This window comes from Podarcis muralis, chromosome 10 (genome assembly GCF_964188315.1).
Source record: "Podarcis muralis chromosome 10, rPodMur119.hap1.1, whole genome shotgun sequence".
Classification (NCBI taxonomy): Eukaryota; Metazoa; Chordata; class Lepidosauria; order Squamata; family Lacertidae; genus Podarcis; species Podarcis muralis.
Window position 1 is genome coordinate 23150520 of NC_135664.1, and position 17969 is coordinate 23168488.

General features: G+C 41.5%; 1 protein-coding gene across 1 annotated transcript in view; it reads right to left on the reverse strand.

Moving 5' to 3' along the window:
* Positions 1 to 7974: 7974 nt before the first annotated feature.
* Positions 7975 to 17969, reverse strand: part of MET (MET proto-oncogene, receptor tyrosine kinase) — a 94409-nt gene continuing 84414 nt past the window's right edge. The window contains exons 17-21 of the mRNA XM_028746295.2: positions 16430 to 16611; positions 14852 to 14961; positions 11485 to 11650; positions 10164 to 10300; positions 7975 to 10065 (exon numbers count right to left, since the gene is read on the reverse strand). Of these exons, the coding sequence (XP_028602128.2) occupies positions 9855 to 10065; positions 10164 to 10300; positions 11485 to 11650; positions 14852 to 14961; positions 16430 to 16611 (806 nt within the window). The 3' untranslated portion in view covers positions 7975 to 9854. The remainder of the gene's footprint in view (positions 10066 to 10163; positions 10301 to 11484; positions 11651 to 14851; positions 14962 to 16429; positions 16612 to 17969) is intronic.

The following is a 17969-nucleotide window of genomic DNA, read 5'->3' on the forward strand; positions in this document are numbered from 1 at the left end:
GGACCTCTCCCCATATGAACTGACCCAAACCCTGTGATTATGATTAGAGACCCTTCTTCATGTGCTTCCTCCACTAACGGTTTGGAGGATGGCAGCACAAGAATGGGCCTTTTCTGCGGTGGTTCCCCATCTGCAGAATGCTGTCCCCAGGAAGGCTTGCCTGTCTCCTTCATTATGTATATTTAGGCACCAGGCAAAGACATTTCTCCCAGGCCTTTGGCTAATTGGAATAATCTATGGCTTTTTAAATTGAGGGATTTGTTTTGGTTTCATTTGTTATTGTGTTATGTATTTATATATTGTAAACTTCCCTGTGATCCTCAGGTGAAGGGTGACATAGAAAGTTTTAAAATAAATAAAAACAAACAAAAATAAATCACTTTGAGTTAAGGTAGCCAAAATGTAGTGAGCATTAAATTCCAAGTGCTTAGTTCTTGCAGTACAATCTGTGAGCCAAGAGATGCTTAATTTTGGGTGGATTATGCCCAATAATAAAGAAAAAGGAGAACGCAATGATGTTTCTGTCTTGTTTTCTTGGCAAAATAGCTGGTTAAAAAAACAAAACAAAAAACGTTTATTGTGTGATTGTGGTCTTCCCTAACTCAAGAGTCCTCAACGGAATGCGAGTGAATTGAAAGAGGACTGCCATAAACCAATTATAGCAATGGTAAGAATGGAGACATTTGCTCACAAGAGCAGCTTAGGACAAAAGCCAGTGCCAAGTGGAAAGGTCAAATGATGCTTATTTTGCTTCTGCCAGCTTTAGCAGCCAGACAAAGGAATCAAATGAATACTAAAAGAAATCACTACAGCCATGCTCCATGTTTTAGCTGTGTTAAGGTTCTGTGTCTGATCTAGTTGCGAGCAAAAGCTGCCTATCTTTTAAATAAAATTAGACGGAAACAGCAGCATGCCCAACAACCAATTGAAAGACCAATAGGTTTTGTTTTCATCAACAAAGATTTTATAATACATATAAACTCATTCAGCTGCTACAAATAGATTCCTGACAATTTCCACATTTGGTTATCGCCATTTCTGGGACTTTGGGCTGTGATCTTCAAATGGTAAACATGTCTTCTGAATGCAACCACACAATGGAGAGGCTAGGCTAGAACCTGTTTTTCTTACATGCTAGCTTTTCATGGGCAGTGACTTTCAACGTGTGGACTCTTCAGATGTTTTGGACGACAACTCCCATAATCCCTGGCTGTTGTACTCAGAACTAAGATCTGTTGAATGCAATGGTGCTTCTACCCAGCTAAGTATGTAGAGGATTGCAGCCTCTTAGTTTAGCTTAGTTCCTGTTGAAATCTATGGGACTTGCATCAGGACTTGTACCATACAAGCTAAATTCTAATAAGGTAGTTGGGACCTCGCCCACAATATCTAAGACTGCATCTTCTACAGATTTGTCTGCAACACTTTAAATCACTGCAGAACTGTCAAAACAACAGAGGATATCCCCAGATGAAACGTCAACCAACCAATTGTCCCAAGGAGGAGAGACTATACAAATGAGGTGAGAGAAGCAGATTTCTAATCTCAAACGGAATAGCACTCCTTGCCTGCCACTAAGGTTGCAAACCTATGCAGTGTTCTTGGCTGCCCCACTGAACTGTATCGAGGAAAACATAGGATCAGATTGCAGCTGGCACAGGAAAACTGCAGCTGCAGAGACACATTAGAGTATGGGGGGTTTAGCTGTGCCTTTTTCAGCTTTATGTAAAGGTAAAGGGACCCCTAACCATTAGGTCCAGTTGTGGCCGACTCTGGGGTTGCGGCGCTTATCTCGCTTTATTGGCTGAGGGAGCCGGTGTACAGCTTCCAGGTCATGTGGCCAGCATGACAGCCGCTTCTGGCGAACCAGAGCAGCACACGGAAACGCCGTTTACCTTCCCCCTGGAGCGGTACCTATTTATCTACTTGCACTTTGACGTGCTTTCGAACTGCTAGGTGGGCAGGAGCAGGGACCGAGCAACAGGAGCTCACCCTGTCGCGGGGATTCGAACCGCCGACCTTCTGATTGGCAAGTCCTAGGCTCTGTGGTTTAACCCACAGCGCCACCTGCTTTATGTACCTATGTGGAAACCAGATCCATGGGCCAATACAATGAATTTTGCTTCATTTCCCCTCCTTTCTCAGCAGAGTGGCTGTTTGCCGTTCCCTTCCTAGCACGGTTCATCTATAGCTTGTCTCAGTTTAGAAAAAAACCTGCTTTGAGTCCAGCATGTAGGAAGACCGGGATAGGGGCTAGTGTGGCAAAAAAGAAATAAAACTGCACATTTCCTTCGGGGGCACACCAGCTGTGCAGACCCATTGTCTGATCTTTTTATAATCCTATACATATGCCATGTAGACTTCACAGAAACACCTGCTGATGTGCTGTTAATGGAAGGGATTTAAAAAAATCTAACACAAATTGGTTGTAGTCACCATATCCCAACCCCTCTTCCTATTTTATGTGGTTGCAAATTAAATATCAAATATATATATTTGGAAGCACAGGCTGGAGTTGGGAGCCGATTTGTGATAGATGCTGTACATTCAGTAGAGGGCATCAGATACTCTAGATGGCACTGTTGGTTTTATTTTCACCTCTGTCTCATCCCTGAAGGGAACCAGTTTTTGAAGCTTTTAATTAGTTTCCTTTTGAAAACAAACATGCTGTTTCAACAGAGGGTCAGTGTACATTGTTCTAGGCTCCGTCTTTTATGTTTATAGCCATGTAATCAATATGTTGGAAGAGTAATTAATTTTTAACTTCAATCCAATTGCAGATCAAATGCCACTGGAGTTACTGGGCGGAAACACAATTTCTTTTGAAGCAATGATAGCACCACCGCAATACTTATTCACTGAGGGAAGGGGAAAATAGCTTTCTGGTGGTTGCCAGGGTTATTATAGGTGACCTTGTGCTGTGAAACACCAGTGTTGATAAACTAATGGTGTGGCTGTAATTAAAGGATACTGTAGTAGAGTAATTTAAAATAGATACATTGGTGGTTGAATTGTACAATAGTGAGGTTTTTTTCCTTTGGCAAAGGTGCTACAGCTTTGCTATTCTAATCCTACTTTTCAGATCTGTTATAGCATCCGTTTCCTAGAATTATGTTTATAAAAGCTTTTGAGTTCCTCGTTTTCTCACCTCTCCCACCCTTTCCCTTTATTCTAAAGCCATCTAACATATTGTACGTTGGCACAAAGATGTATTTCTTGCCTTTTTTCCTGGGTAAAATAGACACAAGTTCAATTGGGATATGGTGGCGCCCGTTTCTGTTTCTGTTCTGTCCAGAAAAGTGGCCTTTTAAACCTGTCTATCCCTTTCACAACTTACACAAGTAACATTTAATTTGTGCATGGGTATCTATATCTTGCTTAGCATGCATCTTCAGAATACTGCACACCTATAAGGTGTAAATTTTAGAGGAGTCCATGCTCCTTTCACATTAGTTAGTTGCTTCTGACACTTCACTAAAGCTGCAGTTTAAGCAACATTCACATCCAATTTGATTTTTTTAAAAAATTAAAACCTCACATTATCTGTACCTGTAGATCAAATTGTTGAGTGACGTATGGTCCTGAAATATTCTTTAATTCCACATTCCTCTTCTTAATACCAACAGTGGCATCAGAGGTATCAACCATTTTGGTAAATGGATAATTCCCTGTTGGTAAAGACAGAGCAGATTACCTTGTAAAAGCAAGTGCCCTCTGGGGATCCCATTTCCCAAGACAGTGATTGGGGACCATGAAAGAGAGAATGCAACAGCCTTCTAATTTTTATTTATATGTAGCTCTTCTCTCCCCTGGCTTCTTTCCCAGCTACGCTAGCTTGCTACTTATATGGGGAGCAAGCTGACCTATAGGCATGGGCTGCCTAAGCAGTACGTAGGCGTCATCACCTTTCACACTGCAAGGAGTGTTTGGTTTGCATGTGGAACACCCAGTTTCAGATGCCTGTTTGAACATGAAACACAGGGTACGTGGCAAGTCACCACTTCGCAGCCCAACCCTTTGATTGGGAAGATAATTTTAAAAGCACATTATACCCTATACTGAAAATACTATCAGGAAGTAGTCTGAAGATGTGCAAAAAAAAGGAATGCGTTCACTGGCCGAAGCACACGTACATTTGGATTTGCGTATCAGCACACTGCAACCACCTGTTTCCAGCTACATTTTTAATGGAAAAGCATTTCAAAAATTAGTAAAAGGAGGGAGTGTGTTATTAGTTGAGGTACTTTTAGAATTACAGAATAATCCAGAACTGCATGCCCAAAGTTAGTTTTGTTCAAATTGCATTGCCTCGTGGATATAAAGTGTCTGAACACACCTTGCTACATCCTTTCCTTTGCTGGAATAACAACACATATGTACATGTGCCAAGTCAGATGCCATTTTGTGATTAGGTGCTGTGGAATAACCACCTGTATCTGTTTCTACAGTGCAGGAAATTCTGTTATTTGCATAACAGAATATGCTCCATTTCTGCTTACAAGTTCGTGGTAAAATACCAAGGGTGGGGAACCCTTCCAGATGTTCTGAAGCTGTTGATCCCATCACACTTGGCTGTTGGCCATGCTAGTTGACACTGAGTACAACAACATATGGAGGCTCACAGGTTCCTCACCTCTGTCCCAGGCCGAAACTATCGGTGTAATTAAGTGCCAACAATGGAGGGGGATTTCCACTTGCATTCCATTCTGCATATGCTGAACAACTGGAAAACTATGTTCTGGGGGGCGGGGAGGCAGGATGTGTGTGCAGTACAAGCAGCCACATTTGAAACTTTGGAATTGTTGTTGTTTAGTCATTTAGTAATGTCCGACTCTTCGTGACCCCATGGACCAGAGCACGACAGGCACTTCTGTCTTCCACTGCCTCCCGCAGTCTGGTCAAACTCATGCTGGTAGCTTCGAGAACACTGTCCAACCATCTTGTCCTCTGTAGTCCCCTTCTCCTTGTGCCCTCAATCTTTCCCAACATCAGGGTCTTTTCCAGGGAGTCTTCTCTTCTCATGAGGTGGCCAAAGTACTGGAGCCTCAGCTTCAGGATCTGTCCTTCCAGTGAGCACTCAGGGCTGATTTCCTTAGAAATGGATAGGTTTGATCTTCTTGCAGTCCATGGGACTCTCAAGAGTCTCCTCCAGCACCATAATTCATAATTCTTTGGCGATCAGCCTTCTTTATGGTCCAGCTCTCACTTCCATACATCACTACTGGGAAAACCATGGCTTTAACTATATGGACCTTTGTTGGCAAGGTGAATAAGGTAGTCTAAATATCTAACTGTAAATCTTCTCATGTAACTGCACCAACAAGACCACAATCCTATAGCAATTTACCCAGGAGTGTGCTCCGCTGACCTCAATGGCACCTACTTCTAAACAGACATGTAAATCAGCAATGCTTTGAAATACCAACACTGAATTAATCTCTTCTCACTATCAAGTAAACAGCACACACGCCCTTTCAATGTAAACCGTCACTCAGTCCTGTCAATTTTAAGACAGTATTTTTTAATTGAATTAAATTAACACACTCGAAGATCAATTGTTAAAGCTGCCAAGAATGGTGATTTCTTAGGCAGTAATCAATGCACTTCGGTGACGTGAGTTCTGTTCGCTATTGAAAGGCTTGACGGCCTTTGCTGTTCACAGTCTACAACAGGATTCCACTTCATGTGCTGTTTTCTGATCGGTGAAAAGAAAAGGTGTTTAGTTGTATCATCTTACACTAATAAGCTAATATGCTCAATGGTGGGATATCAGCTCCGCCCAAGGAATGATGAATAGCAGCAACAACTGGGGGAAAGAAAGACCTAACATCTTACAAGGACAGGAAGAAACACCACAGACAGAATAACTGCCACACAAAGGAAGAAAAAGAATATAGTTCGAGTTCCTCACTTTTAGATTTATAAATCATTTAACGTGTCAACACGAAAACAAGTTATTAATATTGCAGTTCTTGTATAAGGGGTCATTATTATGACCGGAATGTAATGGAAATTAATAAGGTTTTGGGAAGCAGAATAATCAAATCATCAAATCTAACACGTGGGGGCCCCCTCTTAATCTAAATTATATAATTCGGAATTTGAACGATTCGTATGAATAATAGTATTATAAATTGGTATTGTTATAATGAGGCTATTATTGGACTGTAATTGAAAACTAATAAAAAGTATTATAAAAAATAAACTAATATTGTGGCTAGTGACATCATATTAACGGATACTAAGCTGTTAACTGAGGGCTGGTCTGTTACATAGGATTCTCTAGGATTTATCTCCAAGAACAAGCATGTATAGGCAATGTGGAACACCCATCCTATATGTGAAAATTCTTCATAATGCGTTGGACCCCAAGGACTGTGGATGAAATGAGGTGTTCAAAACTCCCCATTGTTCTAGGCACATTTTGCAACACGAGCAGTTTCTGAGCTCCGGGCACAGTACTGCATCTAAGATTTCAGATTAAAATTACCATTGTTACTTGGAAGTAAATCCTAACCAAGGTCAAAGGGGCTTCCTCCCAAGTAAAACATGCATGGATTGGGGACCTGAAAACTTTCTTTTCTTTTAAACCCAACATGTTTTGTTTAGGTTTTAGTCGCCTTGTTTGGTGTACTTTTAATGTATGGTGTGCTTTTAATTTGAAATATACTAGCCAGTTAGTTATGATGGTTTAAATAGTGCAAATAAATAAAATGTTCTCTACCTCAGACTCTCAGAATGATGCTTAAAATCAAAACAAATTTTGGAGTGGGATCATTGAAGGACCCTTAAGTCTTAGGTTTGCCAACAGGACACTCAAGGTGGGTGTCTCTGCCATTAGCTGTATAGGCCTTTAATATGTGTTAATTGCGGTGCCATATATTTATATGAAGGAAAGGGAGTGTAAGGAGAATCCAGGGCTTGTCTGCATAGTGGAAGGAAAGGAGGACCTATTTCTGCCTCCCCACTTCCAGCCACTCTCTGAAGACTGCAGAAGAGACCCTACAATATGATCATCTTTATTATAACCCTGCACCTTCTCCCATAAGGCAGAAGCTGAAAAAGATCATTTCTTAAGAATATTAGGGGTAGGGGTAGGCAGGGGAAGCAAGGCTTTGTTTTTAAAGTCTTCAGATGATGACTAGACCATGTGAAAAATAAACGTAAGATTTTAGCTGTGGTTCATTCATTTTCAGCTTTGTATTCTTGTTGCACCCATAGCCTAGGTTTAAGGTGCCATTTAGCTCCTAGCTTTCATACCTCAGTTTCTAACACCGATGAAAGGAAAATAGTCATTAGTAGGATTCTGCACACAATTGTGCAAGAGTTCGTGCAAAATCACCTGCGCGCATACCCAGAATGGAAAAAGCTGCTGGTGGAAGGATTGAGAGGCAGGAAAACACAGCTAAGATACAGTCTGTCAAGCTCTGCCCACTAGTGTGGACAGCAAACCGTGGAATAGCAATGAATATCCACAACTGGGGGGGGAAATGAGAGTGTGCGAGCTAACATGGCAAACCAGAACACATAAATATCAGATCCTTATGGCTCACTTGCAACAGGAGGCCCCTTTTTAGAAGCACCCTTACTGTCATTTTCTCACGCAGTGCTCTGGTACAGGAATGGAAAGTGTTCGCCCTCCAGATGTTAGACTCCAGCTGTCAGCAGTCCTAGCCAGCATGGCCAATATTCAGGGAAGATGGGAGTTTGTTGTCTGACAATGTCTGGAGGGCTTCAGGTTAACCATTCCTGCTCTAGCGCAAGTCTTAGCATTTTCGGAGCCAATCCATTGTATCGGGTTCTTAAGTTGTCTGTTTCTTTTTAGTCTCAATTTGCAAGGCACCTGCTTCCTCTGTCCAGGTTATGGGGTGGGAATCATTCCACATCCCCTCCATAGTCCTACTGATTCAAAGTCTTGGCAGGACGAAAGCCACTCTCATTTTAACAGCTATATGCATACTTAAAACAAACAGCCAGCATACAAACTTCTAGGTTTATTTTGAGTTTGCTAGGTCCATCACAATTATAAAGGCAAGTACCATCCATCTTTTGGCAAGTATACTGTATGAATGTACAAACATCAAATCCCTACAAGAATCACGTATTATTTACAAGTGTCCCAGACACAACATTAATTTCTCCTCATAAATAGTCTAACTGTTACATTCCCCATCTCCCTCATTCCTCAAAGCAAGTGTACACAGGTTTAGAATGACTGTGCTAAGCCTTGACATCACAATTTTCCTTACCCCCTTAGGATCTTCCTTTTCTTCTTTCTGCCTGCAGCAGAAGTTTCAGTGTTTAAGGCAGTTCACAATTAACATTGCTCTCAGCGCGCATGAAATATTTGTTGCTGGAATGGAAGTGGCAATTTAATACAATCCAGTATTATCAGCAAGTAGTTTGCTTACCCACTCCAACTTCATCATAAATCTTTCAGTGTAGCATTCTCTTTTCAAGAACAATAAATCTCCCTTATAATTGGATTCTTTATAAGCATCGCCTCCTCAAAGGTCTTAGAACAGGGTTGCTGTTGTTTTTAATTCCAGCAATGGGGATTTTAACACTTGGGGTGGATGTGGCATGCAGTCAACTCCTGGCCTTTACAGTTGTTGGGTTTTTTTACTGAATAAAGTTTTTAACCTCTATACAACTTATGAATGAAAAGCTGGTAACATATTTTTAAGTGTTCACAGTGCAAACCTTTATATATAGATTAATTAAAAATAAAACTTTTCAATATAAAAATAGAATGCTTTGAAAGGTTTTACACCAACAAAACTAGCTATCAATCCTACGTCAAACAGTCTATACAGTAGAATGCACTGAACTCCACAGGAACAGAAACGAAACATGACGCTCAAGAGTTAAGAGCAGTTTACAAAATTATTTAAATTACTGTTTTTAAAAACCTGCGTTTTTGGTCATTATTCTAAAGACATATATGGCATGTCACAATCCATGGAATCAGTCAAATATATCAAGCAGTTATGGGCTATGTCAAAATCTATTTTCAGTTCTTTCTCAACGGCATGCCCAGCTTAGCAGCAGTTGCACTCCTTTTGGTTCAAGTTTGGCTGATCTCTCCCCCCTTTCCTTTGTTTGAGCTCTTCTCCTTTCTCCTGCTGCAAATCCTTTGATTAACACACAGCCATTGTTGCTAAAATTTAGAGTTACTACTCAGCTGATTTCTTAAGCCTCTACAATGTTGGCCACAAATTTGTTTAACCTACTGGTTGCAGAGACTTCTAAGTTTTAAACCTCGTTGCAGAATGGGAATGCCAGTTGTTGCAATATTTTTATCACATTATAATTTCAATTAGTATACTGTGTTCTTTTGCAAAAACAAGAATTGTGGTCCTTGGTCTATGTGTTAAATGCCCATTTGGTCACTGTATGCCTTCAAAACAGCCAAATTGCTACAGCAGGCAAAACAAATCTTCAATAGAGATGAGATAACTGTTTGCAACCTTAGGCAGCAAAAGACTGCTGACCAAGTGTTAGCTCATTTGTTAAGTGCCTGGAAGTCTGAGTTACTGATGAATCTATGAATTCATCTGCTGTACATGATGTAATTTATAGCAGCAGCTAGATTGCTCACAAATGAATGATAGCTGGCATTAGATTAGGTGTTGCAATAGCACTGTTGGTGCTACGGTTGTCCATCACACTTGAAAATTCTTACCTGGACAACACAGAAATCCATAGCTTTCAGCAACATGAAATTGTCTCCTCAAAGTAGTGCAATTTGTACAACACAAACAAACACAGTGCCTTCACAGAAACCAACAGACAAAAAAGTCATTGGCCACGATTTATGGTTTCCCACCCCATGATGGTAAAAACGTGCTTGGTCATGTATTTGCTTCCCTGTCTATGTTGTCTTGCGATGACAAAAGAGATGGATAAGGTGCAACGCATTTCACATTGACGTAGGTGGCATTCACATGAACGTAATGCTCTCCAATGAAAGTAGAGAAGATCATTGATATATCTGAAACTAGCTCGGAGAACGCTGGCCGTAGTTCAGGCTTTGGATGCCAACATTTTAGCATGACTTCATACCTGCAGTTGAAAGACAAGGAAAGTGAATTATCCTCTATAGAGCATTATCCCTAAAACTTGGCAATATTTGTATAAGGTTTTATAAACCATTTCCTTACAGTGGATCTGGGCAATATTCAGGCTGCAAGAGCCTTCTTCCTTGTAGCAAGTAGATAGTGATGTCAAAAGAGTTGACGTCAGGGTAGGGTGGTGCTCCTCTTGTCATCAGCTCCCACAGTAATACTCCGAAGGACCACTAACAAAAAACAAAGAAGAGCTTGGGTCTTTCTATAGCACACACAAACACACACACACACAAATTTACTATGGGCTTAACCTTCAAAAAATTAAACCAGCCATTACAAACCTGGTACTCTCCAGAAGTTTTGGACTGGAGGGCACCACGTTGGCAATGGCTGAATTAAATTTTGTGCTGTAAACAATAGACAGAACCAAGAGTTAAGAACATTAATGATGTACACCAGCCTTCCCCTAACCTGGGGTCCTTCAGATGTCCAGGGCTACAGCTTCAATCATTTCCAGCCATTGGCCTCCAAAATATCTGGAGGATACCTTGTTGGGGAAGGCTGGTCTTCACACTGGTTATTCAGCTCTACGTGCTGCAACATACGTTAGGAGAAAATCCTTAGAAGTTTTAAAATATAAAAATGTCTCGAGAGCATTTACACCAACAAAACTAGTTGAGAATATAGGGCAAAGTACAGCAGGTCAAATGGAAATCTGAATCTTGACAGCACAACCCTTCACTATTGGTAAAGGGTATCTACTTGGAGCTAGACCCAATTACAATCTTGCATAGTCAAAGGGCATGCTGGCTGAGGAAAGAGGCGATCTGGGCTGGGCAACACTGAATGATGTCATGTCTACCAAAAGGGAACTTCTACCCAGAACAGAGTAACATTTCAAGTGAAAGCAACACACACAGTTTGGAATCCACAACACTTCTCAACAAGGACCGATGATGAAAAAGGTTGGGACAAGTCCCTCTACTGTTTATGGAGCTCACAAACAGAAAAACAGAATTTTAAGATGTGGGAGGTGGGAAACGGATCTGGTTAGATTAAGTTGACCAACCCTCAGAGATTGGCTAATGTGATCAAGTTTGTCACAGGTTTCTTCCAAATTGGTTTGCTTATGACTGAGGGTGTGGCCATCAAGACAGACTGTGTCCTAAATTTTTGCCAACCACGGCTGTCATGTCTAAAATTCTGTGGTTTGAGGATATGTGCCCAAAAGCAAAAAAGAGAAAACCAGTCAGATTTATTCCTCAAGCTAAAAGTGCTGAATCTTAGTTCTGATTTAGGATTGCAAGCTTTTTGCATTAATCTACCATGTCGTTCTTTTCCTTTAATATTTCCAGGAATGCTTTGAAATGTGGAAAGTCAGCAAGAGCTACATAAATAATTATAGACATATTACCACATCTGACTTTGTAGTGAACTTCTGAGTCTGCAAACTTTCTAAAGCCATCCATTTTACTGGCAGTTTGGCTCCTGTTTTATTGTGTACGCTGTAGTACTCTTTATCATAGACATCTCTAGCAAGGCCAAAATCAGCAACTTTGACAGTGAATTTTTCATCCAACCTAGAGAAATGATAAATACCATTATCTGGAAATGAAACGACACAATGCCTTTGAGGACATAGCTTTGGAAGGCTATGTTACACATTTCAACAAATAATAAACAGGCAAACAACAGCAATATCTGTTTAATAAACATGCTTATATTACCATGAAAATGATGGCACTTCCTTAATAACTAAGATGCAGTGATCTGGTATTTGGAGATGATGAACACCATTGCCCACAACATCTATTATGTAGTGTGTCTTTCGATAAACATAGCTTCCACATAAACATCATTAAAGTGAATGGACACCGTCGTCGTAGATAAGCACACCTGTAAGCTTAGGGCAACATCTGCTCATTTCAGCATGGCTTGCACCATGGAAATTCCTAGTAGCTGCTGCACTATTGGGCTATTTTTCATTCTCAGTATTTTTCATTCTATCTAAAATATTGATATAGGCAGAACAAATCTATAATTGTTTAGGTGTGAGGGAAAGCTCCTATCAAAAAGACTGTCCAACCTGCTCTGTACATGTGGGCTGAGTTGAAGGAGAAAGCTAAGGATTAAACCCTATACAAATCCAGAGTGGAGTCCCTAAGGTGGTTGGGTGGTGCCTTGCACGTCTCCTGCCAAGCCTCTTACTCTGATTTCCGTTGGGCCACATCAATGAAGCCAAGAGTCTTGCCATCTGGGTAGCCCAGGACCTCCATACACACTGCCCAAGCTTGGACCCCAGAGAGGTCACTTCAGTGCTGCTAACACAGCAAAAACAATACAGGAGACAGCAGCTTTGAGTTACCAGTCTCTGCAACCACAGCAGGCGCTGTGATTCTCCAGCAGTTTGACTTTGACCCTTGGAGGGGCACTCCTTAGTCTCTTGAGACCGATGGAAAAAGAGTTGAGCATGCATGGTGATCCAAATCACACAACCGTATCACCACATGCCAGTCATGGCTAGTATAATGTATTTCTGGTTGGCAGGAAAGTTACAGCCAATCCCCGACCACAGGCACTTTCACTAGTTCTCCGCTAAGTAATTTTCCCCCCTTTTATATTTGGCAACTGAAGCTGCAAAGCAGACTTGAATGGCCTTGGATGACTTGAATGTTTTCTCCCCTTTCGTATCTTAGAAGAACCTCATCAAAATGAAAAACTACTAAGTGAAATAAGCCAGTGGGTTAACAAATCTGCAAGTTGAATAGTAAAAATGGAGCTGCTTTACTGACGTGCTTAATACTTAAATAACACTTTTTAAAAGTTTCACACTCATCTACAAAGGGACAGTCACATTTTTATGCTAACTGAACTCAAACACCACATGCCTTGAGAGTGAACTTTTAATTAATGTGGTTAAGCTCATTAATTCATAATGTTGACGATGCATCAGTATTAACGATGCTGACAGCTATTGTACCAATCTTTCATTGTATGAACTAAACTGTCTGGTCACTCAGACACTAATAAGATTCTTTGCATAATTTTTGTTAGGTATAAAAATTCTTGCATAGCAGAGGTCAAAGCAAAGCCATGTTCAGAAAGCCCCTCTGTACAGAACTTTGGTTTATTTTCTTTCAGCCATGTTTATTTCAGTGCAGTAACATAGTGAAGATGTGCAATTGATGAGTAACTTTAGCAACTGCATAATGAAACTAAAAGAGGAAAATTGTAGTTCTCTAAAACAAATTTGGCAGGTAATTTGTCAGCTATCATGGTGACATGAAGCCACAATTGCTTTTGAATCAGTTAATTCGCCTGCAAGCACTCCAAAGGCAATAGTTCACAATGTTGTGTACAAGCAAACATGTTAAAAATGGTGCTGTGCTATGGCAAAAAAGTTCCTTCATTGGTACACAGTGAAGGAACTGTGTACTTAAGCTCCTTTGTATACTAGGCTCATTGGAGAGCTTGTGTGTGCAAACATCTCTAAGTCAAATGGACCGGCAGCAATAAAATCTGACAAAGGTGTCTTTCTTTCTTTTAAAAAAAAATTTGTTTACAGAAGAAAAGGCGGGACATCTCAAATGTTTGAGCAGAAGACCCTAGTACATTATTTCATTTGGTAACATGAATATTTATTTACACTGCACCTTCTGGATTAATGTTGGAATCAGCCTTTTTGAATCTATGTCACTGAAAGCGACTGCTTAGTCAAAATGTGCCTGGCAATTAACATTGTCTACAACAGGTTACACATGACAATTGATTTTACAGCTTGTTGACCGTAGGTTGTGAGCCCTCAAATTTTCTCATGTCCTTCAATGCACTGTATGTTATATGGGTATACAAAAGTATATTCACTGAGGCTTGGGAGCTGAGGAATGTTTATAATAGATTGTGGAAGTTTTATTCATTTCATTTTGCATACAGAAACTGTTTTATTTTTGTTGACGTGTGTGAGTAACATTTACAGTTTGTCGTGTCCAATTCAGCCAGGAGCATGGAAGCAAAGGATTTTAAAGGTAAGCCCTGGCATTTTGAGGAAGAGAGAATGCTCTCTTAAGCAGAAACATTTCAGTGGAATAATTCTGCCCAGAAAAATGCTTTTAAGGCTGCGGACCTATGCACACTTCCCTAGAAGCAACTCAGAATGGATTGGGACTTGCCTCAGAGTAAATACACACAGGATTGTGCTGCACAAGTGATATACAGTGGTACCTCGGGTTAAGAACTTAATTCATTCAGGAGGTCCATTCTTAACCTGAAACTGTTCTTAACCTGAGGTAGCACTTTAGCTAATGGGGCCTCAGGTTAATTTCGGTTCTCATCCTGAAGCAAAGTTCTTAACCCGAGGTACTAGTTCTGGGTTAGGGGAGTCTGTAACCTGAGGCACCACTGTATAGCTTTCTGTGTAAAGCTCAGCAGTTCTCAGCATGGCAATTACATCAGTGGAAGAGAGTTTCTGAGCTCTACACTGGAATGGCATGACACGAGAGCAACCAGTGGCGTAGCGTGGGTTGTCAGCACCCGGGGCAAGGCAAGTAATTTGCGCCCCCTAACCCATGGATTTGCGCCCCCTAACCCGTGGATTTGCGCCCCCTAACCTATGGATTTGCCCTAACACCAGATGTTGCGCCCAGTGCGGCCGGCCCCCCCTGCACCCCCCACGCTACGCCACTGAGAGCAACAAATAAAGTTGTGCTATGTGAAACGTTCCTTCTGCAAGCATTACTTTAGCCAAACACCACCAGACTGTGGAATCAGATTGCTGTACTTACATACAATTCCTTGCTGCTAAATCTCTATGGACAAACTTTTTGCTTGCGAGGTATTTCATTCCCTTTGCCACTTGTAGGCCAAATCCAATCAAATCCTTTACTGTTGGGTTCTATAAAACATGGGCAGCAATTTTCATTAGATAACATAATACACCAGAACATTTAATAATTGATAACAACAAAAGTCAGTTTCGAAATACAATTGACGAAGCATGTCATTAGGTTTATGTCTGGGGTCATTAACATGATGCTTATGATCAGCCAGTCACAAACACCCCCTTTGACATGCTACCAAGATCTCTGGTCCCTCCTGATTTTGGGGGGTTTGTTTTGTTTGTTTTTAAATTACATGGGTGGGGCTGGTTTTCAAGGGATGTTGCCTAGGTGAGTTTTATTGTTTGAGGACTGAGGGAAGAGATGTTGCCTGTCTGCATTTGTTTTTTGGGTGTGAAGAATTGTTGCTTGCCTGGCTGAGTTTGTGTGTTGGGAGAAAGATGTGGATGGGTTTGGGTTTTCTGGCAAGGAGGGACCCTGAAAGGTTGGTGACTACTGTCCTATGTCTTACCACCAGCTTTTTGAAAACTAAACTTTGCATAGTGGAGGAAACATAGCATCTGGTTTTAATGGCAACGCATTAAAAAATAATGCAATCCTAATCTACTCATAAGGGACGCGGGTGGCGCTGTGGGTAAAAGCCTCAGCGCCTAGGGCTTGCCGATCGAAAGGTCGGCGGTTCGAATCCCCGCGGCGGGGTGCGCTCCCGCTGCTCGGTCCCAGCGCCTGCCAACCTAGCAGTTCGAAAGCACCCCCGGGTGCAAGTAGATAAATAGGGACCGCTTACCAGTGGGAAGGTAAACGGCGTTCCGTGTGCTGCGCTGGCTCGCCAGATGCAGCTTGTCACGCTGGCCACATGACCCGGAAGTGTCTCCGGACAGCGCTAGCCCCCGGCCTCTTGAGTGAGATGGGCGCACAACCCCAGAGTCTGTCAAGACTGGCCCGTACGGGCAGGGGTACCTTTACCTTTAATCTACTCATAGGAAAGTTCAATGCAATTCAATGGGGCTTATTCCCAGGTAAGGGGGAATAGTACTGCTACATATTCCCAGTCTACAAAAATATTTGTAAGGTAGAATCATATAATAAAAGTTAGTGAGATGACAGATCTTGGGAACTCATTTTGTGCCTGTGAATGTTTGGAAGTGAAAGGTAATAATTACATTTATATAATATCATGCTATTACAGGGTTGTTGCCTTTCTTGGTTGACTGGCAGTTCTACTTTTAATTTATAAGAATGACTATATGCACAGATGGCATTTTTAAAGCTGTTTGATGACTGTTTTGTGGCATATTTTAGGGAGGAAATTATTTATTGTTTGGAAAACATCATGGCTTTAAACCATTCTTTTGGATTAATATTCCATGGCAGAAAGACTTGCTAAAAACTCAGACTGTATTAACCACGATTAACAGTGATGGTTGAACAAATCAGTTAACGTGTTTAGGTTGAGCAGAGCTGCAGTCATGTATAACGGCCAACTTTACAATATCACTGAAACACATCCTGGATTGTACTTACATGAGACTCATTCCTGATGAAGTTCCGAAGATCCCCATGTTTCATGTAAGGAAGCACAACCAAAGGGGAACCTTCGCTGGGCAAGCAAATTCCAAGCAGTGATAGGACATTGGGATGAGTGAAATCCTTCATTATGATTCCTTCTTTTAGGAACTGCGATACTTCGTCCAAATCTGTAATCCCTGAGAAATGCAGTAGCAAAACCAAACCACAGTACAGTTAATTTCTAGCACATTTTAACACAACTGAAATTTACAGGAACAAGTGTCAAATATTACCCTTTACCTCATCCCCTCTCCCCACATTCAGAACGAAACAAAACTCTTTTAAATACACATTTGCGTGTCGAGGTCCCCAGGTCCACCCCAATAACTCACACATCACACAGAATTTTTTGTTTAAGATTTTTGGCATAATTTTGTCCACAACTTTATTAAAATACAAATTTGTGAGTGGTTGCTTAGGCATTGGTTGCGACTATCTGCCCCCACCATGGGGGACAGACTGACATTCCGCACGATGCGAAAGTCAGAAAAGGGGAATACACTTGAGGGTAGCAACGGAGCATGGAACCTGCCCTCACCCCAAATGCAACCAGGAGCTCATTGCTATGGCCCGAGCCCCCTTGACAGAGTGGACAAGCAATAGTTAGCCCCCAATTCCTTTAACGGAATCCCTTGCAGCAGCAGCATTAGAGGGGCAGGCACAGCCAATCCATGCCCCTCAACCAACCAAACCATAAACCAATGCCTAACCTTACAAGTTGTGACGATTTGCTACGCAGTAGGCAAAAACCAAATGGCCCCAGCCAATCAGCCAGATGGACAAAATTCCTACCAGGCCCCCGCTCCAAAGCAGACGACCCCATGAGAGGCATAGCAAGGTCAAAGCGAACAACCCTATTCTAGGGAGGGAGGGACGAGCAATCCGATGCACAGGCGAAAAGAGGAAGCCCTAGCCTCGTGCAAGGAGTTTTAGTATTTCTGGCTGTCAATCAATAAATGGCAACATTAACTTCATCCCAACAACAAGGGAAGCCCCAATCACATCAGTGGCCAACGATCAATTAGCCCGCCCCCAACTTTGGAGTGTCCTGGCGGCCCCCACCGCAACACGTGCTCTCCATGAAGGAGAACACGCTTTATTAAACGATATCTGATTTCTTTCTCAATATTAGGTCAATAGTCCCTCCTCTAAATATTATATCCAGCGTGTCTAATCAGATAAGAAACATTACTAAGTGTTTGCAGAACTAGGCAGAACTCCATACCTATAGCCAACTGAACTTGAATTGTCATCTGCATAGCTGAATGAATGTTTATCATGGCCAGAATATACTTTAACACATTCACAGCATACATTTGTAGTTCCAGAATTCTTTCCTTGTTTTTATTGCACCTCCCTTCCTTTTTCATAGACTAGAAATAATAAATAGAAATGTCCCAAGTGCAGAGCCAGAAGAAGGCCATTTACTAGTGTGTGCCAATTTGCTCCTGCAGTTTCCAACTGTCTCACTCATAAAAAATGAATACAAAGCAGC